Source organism: Anomaloglossus baeobatrachus, chromosome 10 (assembly GCF_048569485.1).
Source record: "Anomaloglossus baeobatrachus isolate aAnoBae1 chromosome 10, aAnoBae1.hap1, whole genome shotgun sequence".
Classification (NCBI taxonomy): Eukaryota; Metazoa; Chordata; class Amphibia; order Anura; family Aromobatidae; genus Anomaloglossus; species Anomaloglossus baeobatrachus.
Window position 1 is genome coordinate 12,839,313 of NC_134362.1, and position 21,445 is coordinate 12,860,757.

The 21,445-nt window shown below is 55.2% G+C and overlaps 1 protein-coding gene across 2 annotated transcripts; it reads right to left on the minus strand.

Annotated features, from left to right (window-relative positions):
* Nucleotides 1-1,653: 1,653 nt before the first annotated feature.
* LOC142254462 (SPRY domain-containing SOCS box protein 3-like) lies at nt 1,654-20,032 on the minus strand. Of its 2 annotated transcripts, none has more exons than XM_075325529.1 (6): nt 19,954-20,032; nt 18,921-19,063; nt 14,779-14,951; nt 11,359-11,490; nt 10,898-11,088; nt 1,654-4,048 (listed from the first exon to the last, which is right to left on the minus strand). In XM_075325529.1, the coding sequence occupies exons 2-6, from the start codon at nt 18,953-18,955 to the stop codon at nt 4,031-4,033; spliced, it is 549 nt and encodes a 182-aa protein (XP_075181644.1). In that variant the 5' UTR covers nt 18,956-19,063; nt 19,954-20,032; the 3' UTR covers nt 1,654-4,030. The 2 variants fall into 2 exon arrangements, with proteins under 2 accessions (XP_075181644.1, XP_075181643.1); XM_075325528.1 differs by having other exon boundaries at nt 1,654-4,214.
* Nucleotides 20,033-21,445: the final 1,413 nt, after the last annotated feature.

Below are 21,445 nucleotides of genomic sequence, written 5' to 3' on the forward strand. Positions count from 1 at the left end.
CACCGTCCTCAGTCTCATCACAGAGAGACTCTTGTCGCTGAGACCCTGAGCAGTGTGATGACGTTGAGGGTCTTTCCCAGCGAGCTCGCTTAGGCTGCCTGGGACTGTCATCTGAGTCAGAGACTTCAGCCTGTGATGCTTGAGACCCCCTTGAAGTACGGATTAGTTCCAACTGAGGGGGACCGGAGAGCATAGACACAGCAGTGTCCATGGTCTGAGTAACTGGCCTGGACTGCAAGGTCTCCAGGATTTTTGACATAGTCACAGACATTTTATCAGCAAAAACTGCAAAGTCTGTCCCCGTCACCGGGGCAGGGTTCACAGGCGTCTCTGCCTGGGCCACTACCACCATAGGCTCTGGCTGACGGAGTGCCACTGGGACTGAACATTGCATACAATGTGAGTCTTTGGAGCCTGCCGGTAGATCAGCCCCACATGCAGTACAAACAGTGTACACAGCCTGTGCCTTGGCACCCTTGCGTTTTGCGGATGACATGTTGCTGCCTCCTCAGAGCAGTACAGGGTGTCCAGCCAAGAAGCGACCTTACAGTGCAACTATATATATATATATGGTACTAAGAAAAAAGTACACTAATATAACACTGAGGCACTAGTGGGGCCAGCACTAAAGTGCAGCTTACCGCCCGCTTAGGAGCGGGTGTGTGGTCGCCGAAATCCCTTTAGTCTGGGTCTCCCAGAGCCTGCTGCCTTTCCCCAGCCAGACCGCATGTGTAATGGCTGCCGGCGTCCTTGTGGAGAGGGGGGGCGGGCCCTGGGCGTATACAGACGAAGAGCGGGAAGCCTGCTTCCCACTGTGCCTAGTGAGAGGGCTGGAGCATGTAAATAGAGCTCCAGCCCTCGGCGCTGCCAATTGAGCAGCGTCTCTCCCCTACCCTGATTGACAGGGTGGGGGCGGGGAACGAAGCGGCGCTAGGCCGCAGAAGCCGGGGGCTAAAGTTAGAAGCGCCGCCGCCGTAAAAGCGCGGTCGGCGCAAAGTCCCCGGCGCACCACAAGTCGCAGCTGCGCCGCCGCTCCTGTAGCGGTCGGCGCAGTAGTTCCCAACATGTAACGTCACTCAGCAAAGCTGCAGTGACCTAACCCCAGCGCACAGCGCTACTGTCCCCGGCGCACTATAACGCTCAGCAAGCCTTGAGAGTGTCCGTGCCTGCCGGGGACACAGAGTACCTGAAAGTTGCAGGGCCTTGTCCCTGAACGGCACTCCCGCTCCAAATCCAGCAGGTTCTCTGGGTCTGTGGATGGAGCCCGGCCTCAGGGCTTGGGGGCCGGCAAGATCCCACTTCCACAGAGCCCACCAGGGGATGTGGAAGGAAAACAGCATGTGGGCTCCAGCCTCTGTACCAGCAATAGGTACCTCAACCTTACAAGCACCACCGCGGGTGAGAAGGGAGCATGCTGAGGGCCCCATATGGGCCCTCTTTTCTTCCATCCGATATAGCCAGCAGCTACTGCTGACTACAAACAGTGGAGCTATGCGTGGATGTCTGACCTCCTTCGCACAAAGCAGAAAACTGGTGAGCCAGTGATCCCACTGGGGGTGTATAGCCAGAAGGGGAGGGGCCTTACACTTTTTAGTGTAATTGCTTTGTGTGGCCTCCGGAGGCAGTGCTATACACCCAATCGTCTGGGTCTCCCAATAGAGCGCTGAAGAAAACTAAATTTTAAATTTCCCATTCATTGCAATGTTAATGCGTGAGCCATGATTTCCATAGACTTGTACTGATAAGTTTAATCTGTGATGTGGGTAAAGTGGACCTGTCCTATTTCGCTGGCGCACGATCCACAAAAAACCCAACCCCCTACAGCTGTATAGGTTATAACTGGTAATGTGAAAGCCATGAATGTGTGAATGAGGCCTGAGGGTCCACAATGAAGGGGCAGTAAAACTGCAAAAACAAAACGTTTCATTGTGATTGCAGATTTTACAGCTGAAATTGAGAAATATTTGCATAAAAAAAAAAATACGAAGCAGGATACAATTCAGGATTTTTCTCTCCTATTGCTTTGCCCCCAGTTCCCCCTCCACATTTTTGTATCTGGCATTACCTATTTTGGGCATCCTCCCGTCCTCCTCTCCGGTGTTTGTCCTCCCCCATACGTCCCGGGTGAGGTCACACCTGATAGGTTCGGCAGGCAGCCATGTGCAAAGTTCACAACAAGCAAAACAGCAGGTTCAGTGCGGGGCTTGTTGTTTACTCACCGGTGATCTGCTGCCAACCACACGCTCATGTGACGCTTCTGGACCAGGATTTGCCCTCGCACATTTTGCCCCGGTGACGTTTCCTATTCATAGACCCACACTCGTTAAAGTTCTGCAAATATAAGCGCACATCCGACTTTTCTGGTTCTTTTTGCCCCTTTATTTTATAGAGCAATGTGGCTGTTCTATCAGAGCATGTTATACACTTTGGCCGTCGTCTCCTGCAGCCGATCGCTCCGCACATCTGACCGGGTCCTATTCATGATCAGCTCATGGATTTCTGCCACACGTGGATAGATCCTAGGGGTGTACTTACTTACCAACCCTGGCAGAGGCTCCCGGGAAAGTGGAAAACTGTCCCTGCCAGACGGGCCTAGGTGCATTTTTTGGGACCTTAAACTGCGCAGTCCCTTTGTCAGAACCTGCGTCTACCGTCACATTAATTTGCAAATTTTCTGGCAGCTTTTATCTGAAGGCGGCCACAGAGAAATCTGGGAAGAGATCCCAGCAAGCAGGAAGGACTTGTGCAAACAATGAGCAACAGGATGGAAATCAAGATGTCTGAAGAGGGGAACAGATAAGAGTTAACTCTTTCAGGGTCACTTCCACTGCCCACGCTGGAAACCCTTTTCCTCCAGGTTCTTTTACAGCAGGAGTCTCTTTTTGATGTCGGCATGATGGGAGTTGTAGTCTTGGAACAGCTGGAGTCAGTGGCTGTAAGACCGATTGGCACAGTCAAGCTGTTACAAAACTACAACACCCATCATGTCCTGACAGCCGAAGGTCAGGAAACGCCGCTGGAGACCAATGCCCTGCCGGGGCGCCGCTGGAGACCAATGCCCTGCCGGGGCGCCGCTGGAGGCCAATGCCCTGCCGGGGCGCCGCTGGAGGCCAATGCCCTGCCGGGGCGCCGCTGGAGGCCAATGCCCTGCCGGGGCGCCGCTGGAGGCCAATGCCCTGCCGGGGCGCCGCTGGAGGCCAATGCCCTGCCGGGGCGCCGCTGGAGGCCAATGCCCTGCCGGGGCGCCGCTGGAGGCCAATGCCCTGCCGGGGCGCCGCTGGAGGCCAATGCCCTGCCGGGGCGCCGCTGGAGGCCAATGCCCTGCCGGGGCGCCGCTGGAGGCCAATGCCCTGCCGGGGCGCCGCTGGAGGCCAATGCCCTGCCGGGGCGCCGCTGGAGGCCAATGCCCTGCCGGGGCGCCGCTGGAGACAATGCCCTGCCGGGGCGCAAGATTGTATTAACCCTTGCAGAATATTTGCTGTGATTAGTGAAACTAAAGTACAAAACAAGGAATTAAAACTATTCACATGTAAAATACAGAAGTGTGAGAAGGCCACAGTCTCATCTCACCCGGTCTAACAATCACCAGGAATCAGCCGAGGTCGCTTGTACAATGAATACAACAATTAGTTGCAGCAGAAAACACCTACATTCAGTCTCTTGGTGCAAAAATGAAAAGTCAGGGCTGTGGGAACAACACAGCAGAGGACAAGGCTGAAATTACATGTTCTAGGAGGCGCAGCCCCCCTAATGTGGGCATTACTGGCTGGTCCCATGTGGCCAGGATACTATGCCCTCCGACAGGTCCTCACACCTTGGCATCACTTAGGACACGTACAGTGGGGCCTGTCACGACCAGGCCGGACATTGTTGAGGCAGCTCAGTCCGTAGCCTTCACCTTTGTACCCAGAGACTCCGATATTCCGGATGGGTCACACACGGATCGTCTCAGCCTCGTGGGATTCAGTCTCTCCCCGCAGGTCCGTACAATACAACACCCGTCTTAGGTCGCATCAGTTCTTCCAGCTTTTCAGTTTCCACTTGACAACTGCCGGCAGAGGGAGCAGATCAGCCGAGTCTTTCCTCGTCAGGTTACGAGCGAGTGTACTGAGACATCGCTCCTCCAGAGACGGCAGAGCACAGCAGCGCAAGCGCAGGGCCAACTCTGTGCCAGGACTGGTGGAGGAAGCCATAGGAAACAATGGCAGCTGCACCTGAGAGAGGAGGACAGCGGTCACAAGCCAAAATACAACCCCATCCAGACTCCTTTCTATCATAGCTGCGATACTCTGCATGTCCTGACTCCTTTCTATCATAGCTGCGATGCTCTGCGTGTCCTGACTCCTTTCTATCATAGCTGCGATACTCTGCATGTCCTGACTCCTTTCTATCATAGCTGCGATGCTCTGCGGGTCCTGACTCCTTTCTATCATAGCTGCGATACTCTGCATGTCCTGACTCCTTTCTATCATAGCTGCGATGCTCTGCGGGTCCTGACTCCTTTCTATCATAGCTGCGATGCTCTGCAGGTCCTGACTCCTTTCTATCATAGCTGCGATGCTCTGTGTGTCCTGACTCCTTTCTATCATAGCTGCGATGCTCTGCGTGTCCTGACTCCTTTCTATCATAGCTGCGATGCTCTGCAGGTCCTGACTCCTTTCTATCATAGCTGCGATGCTCTGCAGGTCCTGACTCCTTTCTATCATAGCTGCGATGCTCTGCGTGTCCTGACTCCTTTCTATCATAGCTGCGATGCTCTGCAGGTCCTGACTCCTTTCTATCATAGCTGCGATGCTCTGCACGTCCTGACTCCTTTATATCATAGCTGCGATGCTCTGCACGTCCTGACTCCTTTCTATCATAGCTGCGATGCTCTGCAGGTCCTGACTCCTTTCTATCATAGCTGCGATGCTCTGCAGGTCCTGACTCCTTTCTATCATAGCTGTGATGCTCTGCGTGTCCTGACTCCTTTCTATCATAGCTGCGATGCTCTGCGTATCCTGACTCCTTTCTATCATAGCTGCGATGCTCTGCGTGTCCTGACTCCTTTCTATCATAGCTGCGATGCTCTGCGTGTCCTGACTCCTTTCTATCATAGCAGCGATGCTCTGCGTGTCCTGACTCCTTTCTATCATAGCAGCGATGCTCTGCAGGTCCTGACTCCTTTCTATCATAGCAGCGATGCTCTGCAGGTCCTGACTCCTTTCTATCACAGCTGCGATGCTCTGCGTGTCCTGACTCCTATCATAGCTGCGATGTTCTGCGTGTCCTGACTCCTATCATAGCTGCGATGCTCTGCGTGGCCTGACTCCTTTCTATCATAGCTGCGATGCTCTGCACGTCCTGACTCCTTTATATCATAGCTGCGATGCTCTGCACGTCCTGACTCCTTTATATCATAGCTGCGATGCTCTGCAGGTCCTGACTCCTTTCTATCATAGCTGCGATGCTCTGCGTGTCCTGACTCCTTTATATCATAGCTGCGATGCTCTGCGTGTCCTGACTCCTTTCTATCATAGCTGTGATGCTCTGCGTGTCCTGACTCCTTTCTATCATAGCTGCGATGCTCTGCGTGTCCTGACTCCTTTCTATCATAGCTGCGATGCTCTGCGTGTCCTGACTACTTTCTATCATAGCGGCGATGCTCTGCGTATCCTGACTCCTTTCTATCATAGCTGCGATGCTCTGCGTGTCCTGACTCCTTTCTATCATAGCTGCGATGCTCTGCAGGTCCTGACTCCTTTCTATCATAGCTGCGATGCTCTGCGTGTCCTGACTCCTTTCTATCATAGCAGCGATGCTCTGCAGGTCCTGACTCCTTTCTATCCTAGCTGCGATGCTCTGCGTGTCCTGACTCCTATCATAGCTGCGATGTTTTGCGTGTCCTGACTCCTATCATAGCTGCAATGCTCTACGTGGCCTGACTCCTTTCTATCATAGCTGCGATGCTCTGCAGGTCCTGACTCCTTTCTATCATAGCTGCGATGCTCTGCGTATCCTGACTCCTTTCTATCATAGCTGCGATGCTCTGCGTGTCCTGACTCCTTTCTATCATAGCTGCGATGCTCCTCGTGTCCTGACTCCTTTCTATCATAGCTGCGATGCTCTGTGTGTCCCGACTCCTTTCTATCATAGCTGCGATGCTCTGTGTGTCCCGACTCCTTACTATCATAGCTGCGATACTCTGCAGGTCCTGACTCCTTTCTATCATAGCTGCGATGCTCTGCAGGTCCTGACTCCTTTCTATCATAGCTGCGATGCTCTGCAGGTCCTGACTCCTTTCTATCATAGCTGTGATGCTCTGCGTTGTCCTGACTCCTTTCTATCATAGCTGCGATGCTCTGCAGGTCCTGACTCCTTTCTATCATAGCTGCGATGCTCTGCGTGTCCTGACTCCTTTCTATCATAGCTGCGATGCTCTGCGTGTCCTGACTCCTTTCTATCATAGCTGCGATGCTCTGCAGGTCCTGACTCCTTTCTATCATAGCTGCGATGCTCTGCAGGTCCTGACTCCTTTCTATCATAGCTGCGATGCTCTGCAGGTCCTGACTCCTTTCTATCATAGCTGCGATGCTCTGCGTGTCCTGACTCCTATCATAGCTGCGATGTTCTGCGTGTCCTGACTCCTATCATAGCTGCGATGCTCTGCGTGGCCTGACTCCTTTCTATCATAGCTGCGATGCTCTGCACGTCCTGACTCCTTTATATCATAGCTGCGATGCTCTGCACGTCCTGACTCCTTTATATCATAGCTGCGATGCTCTGCAGGTCCTGACTCCTTTCTATCATAGCTGCGATGCTCTGCAGGTCCTGACTCCTTTCTATCATAGCTGCGATGCTCTGCGTGTCCTGACTCCTTTCTATCATAGCTGCGATGCTCTGCGTGTCCTGACTCCTTTCTATCATAGCTGCGATGCTCTGCGTGTCCTGACTCCTTTCTATCATAGCTGCGATGCTCTGCGTGTCCTGACTCCTTTCTATCATAGCTGCGATGCTCTGCGTGTCCTGACTCCTTTCTATCATAGCTGCGATGCTCTGCGTGTCCTGACTACTTTCTATCATAGCGGCGATGCTCTGCGTATCCTGACTCCTTTCTATCATAGCTGCGATGCTCTGCGTGTCCTGACTCCTTTCTATCATAGCTGCGATGCTCTGCGTGTCCTGACTCCTTTCTATCATAGCTGCGATGCTCTGCGTGTCCTGACTCCTTTCTATCATAGCTGCGATGCTCCTCGTGTCCTGACTCCTTTCTATCATAGCTGCGATGCTCTGTGTGTCCCGACTCCTTTCTATCATAGCTGCGATGTTCTGCGTGTCCTGACTCCTATCATAGCTGCGATGCTCTGCGTGTCCTGACTCCTTTCTATCATAGCTGCGATGCTCTGCAGGTCCTGACTCCTTTCTATCATAGCTGCGATGCTCTGCAGGTCCTGACTCCTTTCTATCATAGCTGCGATGCTCTGCAGGTCCTGACTCCTTTCTATCATAGCTGCGATGCTCTGCAGGTCCTGACTCCTTTCTATCATAGCTGCGATGCTCTGCACGTCCTGACTCCTTTATATCATAGCTGCGATGCTCTGCACGTCCTGACTCCTTTATATCATAGCTGCGATGCTCTGCAGGTCCTGACTCCTTTCTATCATAGCTGCGATGCTCTGCAGGTCCTGACTCCTTTCTATCATAGCTGTGATGCTCTGCGTGTCCTGACTCCTTTCTATCATAGCTGCGATGCTCTGCGTATCCTGACTCCTTTCTATCATAGCTGCGATGCTCTGCGTGTCCTGACTCCTTTCTATCATAGCTGCGATGCTCTGCGTGTCCTGACTCCTTTCTATCATAGCAGCGATGCTCTGCAGGTCCTGACTCCTTTCTATCATAGCAGCAATGCTCTGCAGGTCCTGACTCCTTTCTATCACAGCTGCGATGCTCTGCGTGTCCTGACTCCTATCATAGCTGCGATGTTCTGCGTGTCCTGACTCCTATCATAGCTGCGATGCTCTGCGTGGCCTGACTCCTTTCTATCATAGCTGCGATGCTCTGCACGTCCTGACTCCTTTATATCATAGCTGCGATGCTCTGCACGTCCTGACTCCTTTATATCATAGCTGCGATGCTCTGCAGGTCCTGACTCCTTTCTATCATAGCTGCGATGCTCTGCGTGTCCTGACTCCTTTCTATCATAGCTGTGATGCTCTGCGTGTCCTGACTCCTTTCTATCATAGCTGCGATGCTCTGCGTGTCCTGACTCCTTTCTATCATAGCTGCGATGCTCTGCGTGTCCTGACTCCTTTCTATCATAGCTGCGATGCTCTGCGTGTCCTGACTACTTTCTATCATAGCGGCGATGCTCTGCGTATCCTGACTCCTTTCTATCATAGCTGCGATGTTCTGCGTGTCCTGACTCCTATCATAGCTGCAATGCTCTACGTGGCCTGACTCCTTTCTATCATAGCTGCGATACTCTGCAGGTCCTGACTCCTTTCTATCATAGCTGCGATGCTCTGCAGGTCCTGACTCCTTTCTATCATAGCTGTGATGCTCTGCGTTGTCCTGACTCCTTTCTATCATAGCTGCGATGCTCTGCAGGTCCTGACTCCTTTCTATCATAGCTGCGATGCTCTGCGTGTCCTGACTCCTTTCTATCATAGCTGTGATGCTCTGCGTGTCCTGACTCCTTTCTATCATAGCTGCGATGCTCTGCGTGTCCTGACTCCTTTCTATCATAGCTGCGATGCTCTGCAGGTCCTGACTCCTTTCTATCATAGCTGCGATGCTCTGCAGGTCCTGACTCCTTTCTATCATAGCTGTGATGCTCTGCGTGTCCTGACTCCTTTCTATCATAGCTGCGATGCTCTGCGTATCCTGACTCCTTTCTATCATAGCTGCGATGCTCTGCGTGTCCTGACTCCTTTCTATCATAGCTGCGATGCTCTGCGTGTCCTGACTCCTTTCTATCATAGCAGCAATGCTCTGCAGGTCCTGACTCCTTTCTATCATAGCAGCAATGCTCTGCAGGTCCTGACTCCTTTCTATCATAGCAGCGATGCTCTGCAGGTCCTGACTCCTTTCTATCACAGCTGCGATGCTCTGCGTGTCCTGACTCCTATCATAGCTGCGATGTTCTGCGTGTCCTGACTCCTATCATAGCTGCGATGCTCTGCGTGGCCTGACTCCTTTCTATCATAGCTGCGATGCTCTGCACGTCCTGACTCCTTTATATCATAGCTGCGATGCTCTGCACGTCCTGACTCCTTTATATCATAGCTGCGATGCTCTGCAGGTCCTGACTCCTTTCTATCATAGCTGCGATGCTCTGCGTGTCCTGACTCCTTTATATCATAGCTGCGATGCTCTGCGTGTCCTGACTCCTTTCTATCATAGCTGTGATGCTCTGCGTGTCCTGACTCCTTTCTATCATAGCTGTGATGCTCTGCGTGTCCTGACTCCTTTCTATCATAGCTGCGATGCTCTGCGTGTCCTGACTCCTTTCTATCATAGCTGCGATGCTCTGCGTGTCCTGACTCCTTTCTATCATAGCTGCGATGCTCTGCGTGTCCTGACTCCTTTCTATCATAGCTGCGATGCTCTGCGTGTCCTGACTCCTTTCTATCATAGCTGCGATGCTCTGCGTGTCCTGACTCCTTTCTATCATAGCTGCGATGCTCTGCGTGTCCTGACTCCTTTCTATCATAGCTGCGATGCTCTGCGTGTCCTGACTCCTTTCTATCATAGCTGCGATGCTCTGCGTGTCCTGACTACTTTCTATCATAGCGGCGATGCTCTGCGTATCCTGACTCCTTTCTATCATAGCTGCGATGCTCTGCGTGTCCTGACTCCTTTCTATCATAGCTGCGATGCTCTGCAGGTCCTGACTCCTTTCTATCATAGCTGCGATGCTCTGCGTGTCCTGACTCCTTTCTATCATAGCAGCGATGCTCTGCAGGTCCTGACTCCTTTCTATCATAGCTGCGATGCTCTGCGTCTCCTGACTCCTTTCTATCATAGCTGCGATGCTCTGCAGGTCCTGACTCCTTTCTATCATAACTGTGATGCTCTGCGTGTCCTGACTCCTTTCTATCTTAGCTGCGATGCTCTGCAGGTCCTGACTCCTTTCTATCATAGCTGCGATGCTCTGCGTGTCCTGACTCCTTTCTATCATAGCTGTGATGCTCTGCGTGTCCTGACTCCTTTCTATCATAGCTGCGATGCTCTGCGTGTCCTGACTCCTTTCTATCATAGCTGCGATGCTCTGCAGGTCCTGACTCCTTTCTATCAAAGCTGCGATGCTCTGCAGGTCCTGACTCCTTTCTATCAAAGCTGCGATGCTCTGCGTGTCCTGACTCCTTTCTATCAAAGCTGCGATGCTCTGCGTGTCCTGACTCCTTTCTATCATAGCTGCGATGCTCTGCAGGTCCTGACTCCTTTCTATCAAAGCTGCGATGCTCTGCAGGTCCTGACTCCTTTCTATCAAAGCTGTGATGCTCTGCGTGTCCTGACTCCTTTCTATCAAAGCTGTGATGCTCTGCGTGTCCTGACTCCTTTCTGTCATAGCTGCAATGCTCTGCGTGTCCTGACTCCTATCTATCATAGCTGCGATGCTCTGCGTGTCCTGACTCCTTTCTATCATAGCTGCGATGCTCTGCGTGTCCTGACTCCTTTCTATCATAGCTGTGATGCTCTGCGGGTCCTGACTCCTTTCTATCATAGCTGCGATGCTCTGCGTGTCCTGACCCCTTTCTATCATAGCTGCGATGTTCTGCGTGTCCTGACTCCTTTCTATCATAGCTGCGATGCTCTGCGTGTCCTGACTCCTTTCTATCATAGCTGCGATGCTCTGCGTGTCCTGACTCCTTTCTGTCATAGCTGCAATGCTCTGCATTGTGACCAGTGACATTACCTTGTGGAGTCCGGTGAAGGCGACCCCCAGACTCTGTCGGTCTTTGTAGAAGGTCAGCGTCCCGTCCCCCATGTCCAGGTGCACCCCGATCAGCGTCCCCTCCTCGTAGAGCGGCTCGGTGTACGTGCTGCTGCTGCCGCTGTGCCAGATTCTGCCTTTATAGCACAGACCCCAGCTGTCGGCATCCCGGCCTGGAAACAGTCACATGGATCATTACTGGTGGCAATAGGAGGAGACTGGCCCCACCTGTCCGAGACCCCCCGGCCCCACCTGTCTGAGACCCCCCGGCCCCACCTGTCCGAGACCCCCCGGGCCCCACCTGTCCGAGACCCCCCGGGCCCCACCTGTCTGAGACCCCCCGGGCCCCACCTGTCTGAGACCCCCCCGGCCCCTTATATCCAGAGGCCGGGGGTCCTGCTACCTTTCTTAGCTCCCTGGACTCAGGAGCGGCCCCATCTTACCCAGTAAATTGAGATACTGGAAGCTGCCGGCAGATAGCGCGGCTCTGCTGGTGCCGACACCGACCATGACGGACAGTCCAGACGGCGGCTCCAAGAACTCAACCTCCCAGAAATGTTCTCCTTGTAAGAAGCCTGGAAGAAGAAAACCAGAAAATGTAAGAGAACGGCTCCTAGTGGTGATAAATTCTGAGACATGTGATAGACCTGCGCTTTACTCCCCCTCCCCAGGTCCAGTGCAGAGTTTCCGCTGCTACCAGACTCAGTGATTGTCTGCAGCGCTCATGTGACGGCGACACAAGTGCACGCACTCTCCTCCCTGCCGCCCGAGTGCATGCACTCTCTCTGCCGCACGAGCGAACGGACCCCCTCCACGATGCAAGAGCGAACGGACCCCCCCACGACGCAAGAGCGAACAGACCCCCCCCACGACGCAAGAGCGAACGGATCCCCCCACGACGCAAGAGCGAACAGACCCCCCCCACGATGCAAGAGCGAACGGACCCCCCCCACGATGCAAGAGTGAACGGACCCCCCCCACGACGCAAGAACGAACGGACCCCCCCAAGACGCAAGAGCGAACGGACCCCCCCCCACGACGCAAGAGCGAACGGACCCCCCCCCCACGACGCAAGAGCGAACAAATTCCCCCACGACGCAAGAGCGAACGGACCCCCCCCACGATGCAAGAGCGAACAGACCCCCCCACGACGCAAGAGCGAACGGAGTCCCCGCCACGACGCAAGAGCGAACAGACCCCCACCGACGCAAATGCGCATGGACTCTCCCCCCCTACACAAGAGTGCACTGATCCCCCCAGACACAGGAGTGCAGCTTAACTTTGCCTCTTTATGGTTGTGACTCCCTTTAAAGCAGCAAAACACAAATATCAATGTTTACATTTCATTTACAATAGAGCAATGTTTACAAAATACACAAATGGTGAAATAAAGAGGAAATATAAAAGGCAAAACATCACATCAAAGGGATAAAATGCAGAGACCTCTTATGGATTGGAGAGAGATTGCACAGAGCAGATCCCTGCAATACGGACAGATCCACAATCCTGGCTGCATCTCGTGGGTCTGACACTCTCTGGATGAGAGGTGTTCGAGGGTCTCCAGCAGAGCCCCCCTCCCGGCCGGGTGACATGGCTGCAGGATATAATTCTGTCATATTGTCCCAGCGGCGCCACCTAGTGGAGTAAGATGACGGCAGGGTTTCTGAGCTTATTTTTACCATCCTGGACACAAAACAGGATTATGGCGCATGGTGATAATTCGGGACTATGGCGCATGGTGATAATTCGGGACTATGGCGCATGGTGATAATTCGGGACTATGGCGCATGGTGATAATTCGGGACTATGGCGCATGGTGATAATTTGGGCTGATATTACAATCTGATGGTTTCCAAAGACCAAAAATCCTGGCGCTTGAAGCCACATTTCCCGATCACAGACACATCCGTGGGTCGCTGCTGCTCACACATTACTAGAGCTGTTGGTGATACATTGTATTCTCATTATCCCATACTGTGCCCGGTGAGGGCTGCAGACGTGACCTTCACCGGCTCGGTAGCATCACTTAGATATCGAGGAAGCATCCGGAGAAGACGGGCGACTCTCCGCAGACTCCAGACTCCTCTCTCCATGCTGACGATTGCTTACAGTGTCAGTGAGGTTTGGAGTTTTATTCACTTTTTCTGCAATTATTTGGCTTTTTGTTCCATATCCTGCATTATCATGGGCTCAGCTGCATCACAAGACAAAGATGGCGACGATGTGGCCCTGCAGAAGCTCCTGCCGCCATTACACGGCGCGATCAGGTCAGCCAATGCCGGAGGAGCCTGTGAGCGGCTCCTTCCCTTCTCATTGATGAGCGCACATGGCTGCTCGGCTGAGCTGACCTCCCCTGTGAGCGGCTCCTTCCCTTCTCACTGATGAGTGCACATGGCTGCTCGGCTGAGCTGACCTCCCCTGTGAGCGGCTCTTTCCCTTTTCATTGATGAGCGCAGATGGCTGCTCGGCTGAGCTGACCTCCCCTGTGAGCGGCTCCTTCCCTTCTCATTGATGAGCACACATGGCTGCTCGGCTGAGCTGATCTCCCCTGTGAGCGGCTCTTTCCCTTCTCATTGATGAGCGCAGATGGCTGCTCGGCTGAGCTGACCTCCCCTGTGAGCGGCTCCTTCCCTTCTCACTGATGAGCGCACATGGCTGCTTGGCTGAGCTGACCTCCCCTGTGAGCGGCTCCTTCCCTTCTCACTGATGAGCGCAGATGGCTGCTCGGCTGAGCTGACCTCCCCTGTGAGCGGCTCCTTCCCTTCTCACTGATGAGCGCACATGGCTGCTTGGCTGAGCTGACCTCCCCTGTGAGCGGCTCCTTCCCTTCTCAATGATGAGTGCACATGGCTGCTCGGCTGAGCTGACCTCCCCTGTGAGCGGCTCCTTCCCTTCTCACTGATGAGCGCACATGGCTGCTCGGCTGACCTCCCCTGTGAGCGGCTCCTTCCCTTCTCACTGATGAGCGCACATGGCTGCTCGGCTGAGCTGACCTCCCCTGTGAGCGGCTCCTTCCCTTCTCACTGATGAGCGCACATGGCTGCTCGGCTGAGCTGACCTCCCCTGTGAGCGGCTCTTTCCCTTCTCCTTGATGAGCGCACATGGCTGCTCGGCTGACCTCCCCTGTGAGCGGCTCCTTCCCTTCTCACTGATGAGCGCACATGGCTGCTCGGCTGAGCTGACCTCCCCTGTGAGCGGCTCCTTCCCTCCTCATTGATGAGCTCACATGGCTGCTCGGCTGAGCTGACCTCCCCTGTGAGCGGCTCTTTCCCTTCTCCTTGATGAGCGCACATGGCTGCTCGGCTGAGCTGACCTCCCCTGTGAGCGGCTCTTTCCCTTCTCCTTGATGAGCGCACTTGGCTGCTCAGCTGAGCTGATCGCTCCTGTGTATGGGGAGGTTGGTTGACGGCTTTCTTATGTGTACTCTCCCCCCCTACACAAGAGTGCACTGATCCCCCCAGACACAGGAGTGAGCAAAACTACGGGGCAGCGTCCATCTGTGATTGGTTTCTCCTGCCATAGCGGTCTGAGAAAGGAATCCCTGCATGTTGTGTTTGGCAGCGATTCTCAGCTCATACACCCCTATACAAGTCTATGGGAGCGTGTGACACATCGCACTGTACGTGCATATCATCCGACTGCAGTGCGATGGTACACAGAGAGACAATGGAGGAGATGGAAGAAAGTGCCCCCTCCCTCTCCTCCGCAGCTGTGATCCGATCATAAGATTGGATTACAGTTGTATGACCCTCGGCTGACGCTCGCAGTGGAGGGTCATTAGCATCGCACTTCCAATGTTCTCACACCAGAAGCTATGCAAAACTAGAAACGAGGCCTTAGGGATACCCCGGAGCTCCGCTCACCTGCTTCCCCCCGCACTGCAGCCGTCCCGACGCTCTCGGAAACAGGATCCGTGTGGAAATACACCTCGCTCCGGTCCGGGGACAGCTCCACAGCCGGGCACAGGTCGTTTGCGTCCCACAGCCAGTTTTTCTTCACAAAGCCGCATGGCATCGGGGGCATCAACGGCCCCGCCCTATAATTACAGACAAAACATTAAAGGGGCATTCCAGTAATAAGAGGAGAGGTGCGAGGGACCGGACGGCTGAGCCCCCCCCCGCTGATCACAGAACGGACGACTTGTGCCCTCGTGTGCATGCAGTGGCGGGTGCCCGTGTGCTCCATGAGTCGGACTGTGGGGGATATGTGGGTGCAGTGCTGGCGGTCAGTGGGGGTCTTAGTGGCCCGCCCTGCCCTGGTTTAGTTCTGGTCACCTATCTCGCATCGCTCTCCCTTTCTGATATTACCCTGCAGGGGTCTCTGAAATGGAGCTATATCATATGGTGTCATAGTCCGGGGCCACTGGGCACAAAAGCATCTGTCAAACCTGTCTGCCCTTTGCAGCTGTGACTATGTTAGGCTGCGGCTAGGCGGTGACTTTGGCTGTGACATCTCAGTGTAATGCAGGTGAATGGCGGCACATTGTAACCTGCAAGGAACCGCCACCAGAAAGTCTCCAATAATCTGCTAATTGTGACTTTTCCTTGTCTCTTGTCTCAGCCCCTCGCTGGTTACAATGTGACCCCCATTCACCCCCCCATTATGCCACGACGTGGCGGGACCCGTGTCGCTGCCAAAGTCACCGTCTAACCCCAGAATTAAAGCTGTATTTTAGTTGTTAAAAAAAAACAAAAAACCCAAACGTCCGAATCACAGACAAGAAGCAGTAGACTGTAACGTGACACCAGAGGAAATGGACAGATGTCGCAACGTGACACAGAGCGCCCGAGTCTTATCTGTCCCTGCAGACACCGAAATGTGGGGAACACCCCTGGGAGAAGCCACCCGCCCCCAGATCTCAGCCTCCTGACCCTGGCGGTGGGGCCGACCACCTCCTCACCTGGTGTCCGTGTGCTGCCCGTCACCTCCTCACCTGGTGTCCGTGTGCTGCCCGCCACCTCCTCACCTGGTGTCCGTGTGCTGCCCGTCACCTCCTCACCTGGTGTCCGTGTGCTGCCCGTCACCTCCTCACCTGGTGTCCGTGTGCTGCCCGTCACCTCCTCACCTGGTGTCCGTGTGCTGCCCGTCACCTCCTCACCTGGTGTCCGTGTGCTGCCCGCCACCTCCTCACCTGGTGTCCGTGTGCTGCCCGTCACCTCCTCACCTGGTGTCCGTGTGCTGCCCGCCACCTCCTCACTTGGTGTCCGTGTACTGCCCGTCACCTCCTCACCTGGTGTCCGTGTGCTGCCCGTCACCTCCTCACCTGGTGTCCGTGTGCTGCCCGCCACCTCCTCACCTGGTGTCCGTGTGCTACTGACCACCTCCTCACCTGGTGTCCGTGTGCTGCCCGTCACCTCCTCACCTGGTGTCCGTGTGCTGCCCGTCACCTCCTCACCTGGTGTCCGTGTGCTGCTGACCACCTCCTCACCTGGTGTCCGTGCGCTGCCCGCCACCTCCTCACCTGGTGTCCGTGTGCTGCCCACCACCTTCTCATCTGGTGTCCGTGTGCTGCTGACCACCTCCTCACCTGGTGTCCGTGTGCTGCCCCTCACCTCGTGTCCGCGTGCTGCCCGTCACCTCCTCACCTGGTGTCCGTGTGCTGCCAGTCACCTCCTCACCTGTTGTCCGTGTGCTGCCAGTCACCTCCTCACCTGGTGTCCGTGTGCTGCCAGTCACCTCCTCACCTGGTGTCCGTGTGCTGCCCGCCACCTCCTCACCTGGTGTCCGTGTGCTGCCCCTCACCTCCTCACCTGGGGTCCGTGTGCTGCCCCTCACCTCCTCACCTGGTGTCCGTGTGCTGCCTGTCACCTCCTCACCTGGTGTCCGTGTGCTGCCCCTCACCTCGTGTCCGCGTGCTGCCCGTCACCTCCTCACCTGGTGTCCGTGTGCTGCCCGCCTCCTCCTCACCTGGTGTCCGTGTGCTGCCCCTCACCTCCTCACCTGGTGTCCGTGCGCTGCCCGTCACCTCCTCACCTGGTGTCCGTGTGCTGCTGACCACCTCCTCACCTGGTGTCCGTGCGCTGCCCGCCACCTCCTCACCTGGTGTCCGTGCGCTGCCCACCACCTTCTCATCTGGTGTCCGTGTGCTGCTGACCACCTCCTCACCTGGTGTCCGTGCGCTGCCCGTCACCTCCTCACCTGGTGTCCGTGCGCTGCCCGCCACCTCCTCACCTGGTGTCCGTGTGCTGCCCCTCACCTCGCGTCCGCGTGCTGCCGACCACCTCCTCACCTGGTGTCCGCGTGCTGCCAGTCACCTCCTCACCTGGTGTCCGTGTGCTGCCCGCCACCTCCTCACCTGGTGTCCGTGTGCTGCCCTCCACCTCCTCACCTGGTGTCCGTGTGCTGCCCGCCACCTCACCTGGTGTCCGTGTGCTGCCCGTCACCTCCTCACCTGGTGTCCGTGTGCTGCCCGTCACCTCCTCACCTGGTGTCCGTGCGCTGCCCGTCACCTCCTCACCTGGTGTCCGTGTGCTGCCCGCCACCTCCTCACCTGGTGTCCGTGCGCTGCCAGTCACCTCCTCACCTGGTGTCCGTGTGCTGCCAGTCACCTCCTCACCTGGTGTCCGTGTGCTGCCAGTCACCTCCTCACCTGGTGTCCGTGTGCTGCCAGTCACCTCCTCACCTGGTGTCCGTGTGCTGCCCGTCACCTCCTCACCTGGTGTCCGTGTGCTGCCCGCCACCTCCTCACCTGGTGTCCGTGCGCTGCCCGTCACCTCCTCACCTGGTGTCCGTGCGCTGCCCGCCACCTCCTCACCTGGTGTCCGTGTGCTGCCCGCCACCTCCTCACCTGGTGTCCGTGTGCTGCCCGTCACCTCCTCACCTGGTGTCCGTGCGCTGCCCGCCACCTCCTCACCTGGTGTCCGTGCGCTGCCCGCCACCTCCTCACCTGGTGTCCGTGCGCTGCCCGTCACCTCCTCACCTGGTGTCCGTGTGCTGCCCGCCACCTCCTCACCTGGTGTCCGTGCGCTGCCCGCCACCTCCTCACCTGGTGTCCGTGCGCTGCCCGTCACCTCACCTGGTGTCCGTGTGCTGCCCGTCACCTCCTCACCTGGTGTCCGTGTGCTGCCCGTCACCTCCTCACCTGGTGTCCGTGTGCTGCCCGTCACCTCCTCACCTGGTGTCCGTGTGCTGCCCGTCACCTCCTCACCTGGTGTCCGTGTGCTGCCCGTCACCTCCTCACCTGGTGTCCGTGTGCTGCCCGTCACCTCCTCACCTGGTGTCCGTGTGCTGCCCGTCACCTCCTCACCTGGTGTCCGTGTGCTGCCCGTCACCTCCTCACCTGGTGTCCGTGTGCTGCCCGTCACCTCCTCACCTGGTGTCCGTGTGCTGACCGTCACCTCCTCACCTGGTGTCCGTGTGCTGCCCGCCACCTCCTCACCTGGTGTCCGTGTGCTGCCCGCCACCTCCTCACCTGGTGTCCGTGTGCTGCCCGTCACCTCCTCACCTGGTGTCCGTGTGCTGCCCGTCACCTCCTCACCTGGTGTCCGTGTGCTGCCCGTCACCTCCTCACCTGGTGTCCGTGTGCTGCCCGTCACCTCCTCACCTGGTGTCCGTGTGCTGCCCGTCACCTCCTCACCTGGTGTCCGTGTGCTGCCCGTCACCTCCTCACCTGGTGTCCGTGTGCTGCCCGTCACCTCCTCACCTGGTGTCCGTGTGCTGCCCGCCACCTCCTCACCTGGTGTCCGTGTGCTGCCCGTCACCTCCTCACCTGGTGTCCGTGTGCTGCCCGTCACCTCCTCACCTGGTGTCCGTGTGCTGCCAGTCACCTCCTCACCTGGTGTCCGTGTGCTGCCCGTCACCTCCTCACCTGGTGTCCGTGTGCTGCCCGTCACCTCCTCACCTGGTGTCCGTGTGCTGCCCGTCACCTCCTCACCTGGTGTCCGTGCGCTGCCCTCCACCTCCTCACCTGGTGTCCGTGTGCTGCCAGTCACCTCCTCACCTGGTGTCCGTGTGCTGCCCGTCACCTCCTCACCTGGTGTCCGTGTGCTGCCCGTCACCTCCTCACCTGGTGTCCGTGTGCTGCCGGCCTCGTCCTCTCATCGTCGCTCGCTGACAGTTTCTGCTTCTGTGTTTTTCTCGAAAGTTGCGCCCATCAGTCTCAAAGGCGTGTCTGACTCCGCCAATAGGAAGCAGCGATGACTCCAGCCCCTAAAAGGCAGCTCTGTGATTGGCTGCAGCTTATAAAAACAACACGTAGACACTCCCTGGGGCATTGTCCTATTAACCCTTGGAGCACCAGAGTAGGAATACAGAGTAGTAATACAATTAACCCTCGCAGTCCTGTAAGACGCAGCGCACAGTATTGCACCCCACCCTGGATTAATCCTCCCCCTTTTACCTTAGTCCTGTGGGTGACTGGGAACACAAGCTGCTTTCTAAGCATGGACCGCGAAGCTCAAATTACAGACCAAGAAGGAACATTTAAAGGGATGCTCCACAGCCCCCCGATACATGGAGGAAGCACAATGAGCCCCCACTAATGCACAGGCGCTGGGCCAGAGAGACTAAACGCTGCGACATTGCTAGCGATCTCGTTAGCGATGTGACACGACAGAACACAGATGTGACCGGCGCTATAAAAATGACCTATGTGCGATCTGGTGGGTCACATCACTAACGAGATCGCTAGCGATGTTGCAGCGTGTAAAGCACCCTTACGGCTGTAACATCGCAGGTGGGAATCGGGAATGTATAGGGGTCGTGACAAGGACCCCGCCGCGCTCCCCGGACTATGGGGGGGTCACATACAATCCCACCTGACGGCGCATGGATAAGAATCTACTGCAGAAAAGACCGAGACGAAACATAGGTTCTATGTATTTATCTGGACGGGGCTGAGGGTGTGTAAACTTCTGCAAACTCCAGTCAAATACAAGGACATTCACAGAACTTACTACAACAGATCTACCATGTGCGTGCCCCCCTTATAGAAAACACAACTAATGCAGCCTGACCCCGGCAGTGCCCCCCACACTGGGCGATCGCTCAGCGCCACTACACAGCGCGGTGATCACCGCCATCATGTGCCCATTACTCACCGGCTACGACTACGCCATGTGTCATAATACGGGAAGTGCTGGAAATAACAGTGACACTGCGGTCATATAGGAATCTGTCTTATCTGGGGGGGGTGAGAGGGGGGGGGGGGTCTTGGGTCCTGAAGTGTTTGCCCGACCCTGAAGGAGATCAGAGGGTAAATAATGACCAAACGCTGACCAGCAGAGGTAAAATCCGAGGACACAGCGAATAACATCACTAAATACTGACCAGCAGAGGTAAAATCCGAGGGCGCAGCGAATAGCATCACTAAATACTGACCAGCAGAGGTAAAATCCGAGGACGCAGCGAATAACAACACTAAATACCGACCAGCAGAGGTAAAATCCGAGGACGCAGCGAATAACATCACTAAATACTGACCAGCAGAGGTAAAATCCGAGGACGCAGCGAATAACATCACTAAATACTGATCAGCAGAGGTAAAATCCGAGGACGCAGCGAATAACACCACTAAATACTGATCAGCAGAAGTAAAATCCGAGGACGCAGCGAATAACAACACTAAATACTGATCAGCAGAGGCAAAATCCGAGGACGCAGCGAATAACAACACTAAATACTGACCAGCAGAGGCAAAATCCGAGGACGCAGCGAATAACAACACTAAAAATACTGATCAGCAGAGGCAAAATCCGAGGACGCAGCGAATAACAACACTAAATACTGATCAGCAGAGGTAAAATCCGAGGACGCAGCGAATAACAACACTAAATACTGATCAGCAGAGGCAAAATCCGAGGACGCAGCGAATAACAACACTAAATACTGATCAGCAGAGGTAAAATCCGAGGACGCAGCGAATAACAACACTAAATACTGATCAGCAGAGGCAAAATCCGAGGACGCAGCGAATAACAACACTAAATACTGACCAGCAGAGGTAAAATCCGAGGACGCAGCGAATAACATCACTAAATACTGATCAGCAGAGGCAAAATCCGAGGACGCAGCGAATAACATCACTAAATACTGACCAGCAGAGGCAAAATCCGAGGACGCAGCGAATAACAACACTAAATACTGATCAGCAGAGGTAAAATCCGAGGACGCAGCGAATAACAACACTAAATACCGACCAGCAGACGTAAAATCCGAGGACGCAGCGAATAACATCACTAAATACTGACCAGCAGAGGTAAGATCCGAGGACGCAGCGAATAACATCACTAAATACTGACCAGCAGAGGTAAAATCCGAGGACGCAGCGAATAACATCACTAAATACTGACCAGCAGAGGTAAAATCCGAGGACGCAGCGAATAACAACACTAAATACCGACCAGCAGAGGTAAAATCCGAGGACGCAGCGAATAACAACACTAAATACTGACCAGCAGAGGCAAAATCCGAGGACGCAGCGAATAACAACACTAAATACTGATCAGCAGAGGTAAAATCCGAGGACGCAGCGAATAACAACACTAAATACTGACCAGCAGAGGCAAAATCCGAGGACGCAGCGAATAACAA

Coding starts and splice junctions, on each gene's coding strand:
- LOC142254462 (XM_075325528.1), bottom strand. CDS start 18,955: ATGAGAGGACGAGGCCGGCAGCACACGGACACCAG. Junction 14,952..18,920: donor CGGCAGCACACGGACACCAG/GTGAGGAGGTGA, acceptor CTGTAATTATAG/GGCGGGGCCGTTGATGCCCC. Junction 4,215..10,897: donor CCTTCACCGGACTCCACAAG/GTAATGTCACTG, acceptor CTCCTCTCTCAG/GTGCAGCTGCCATTGTTTCC.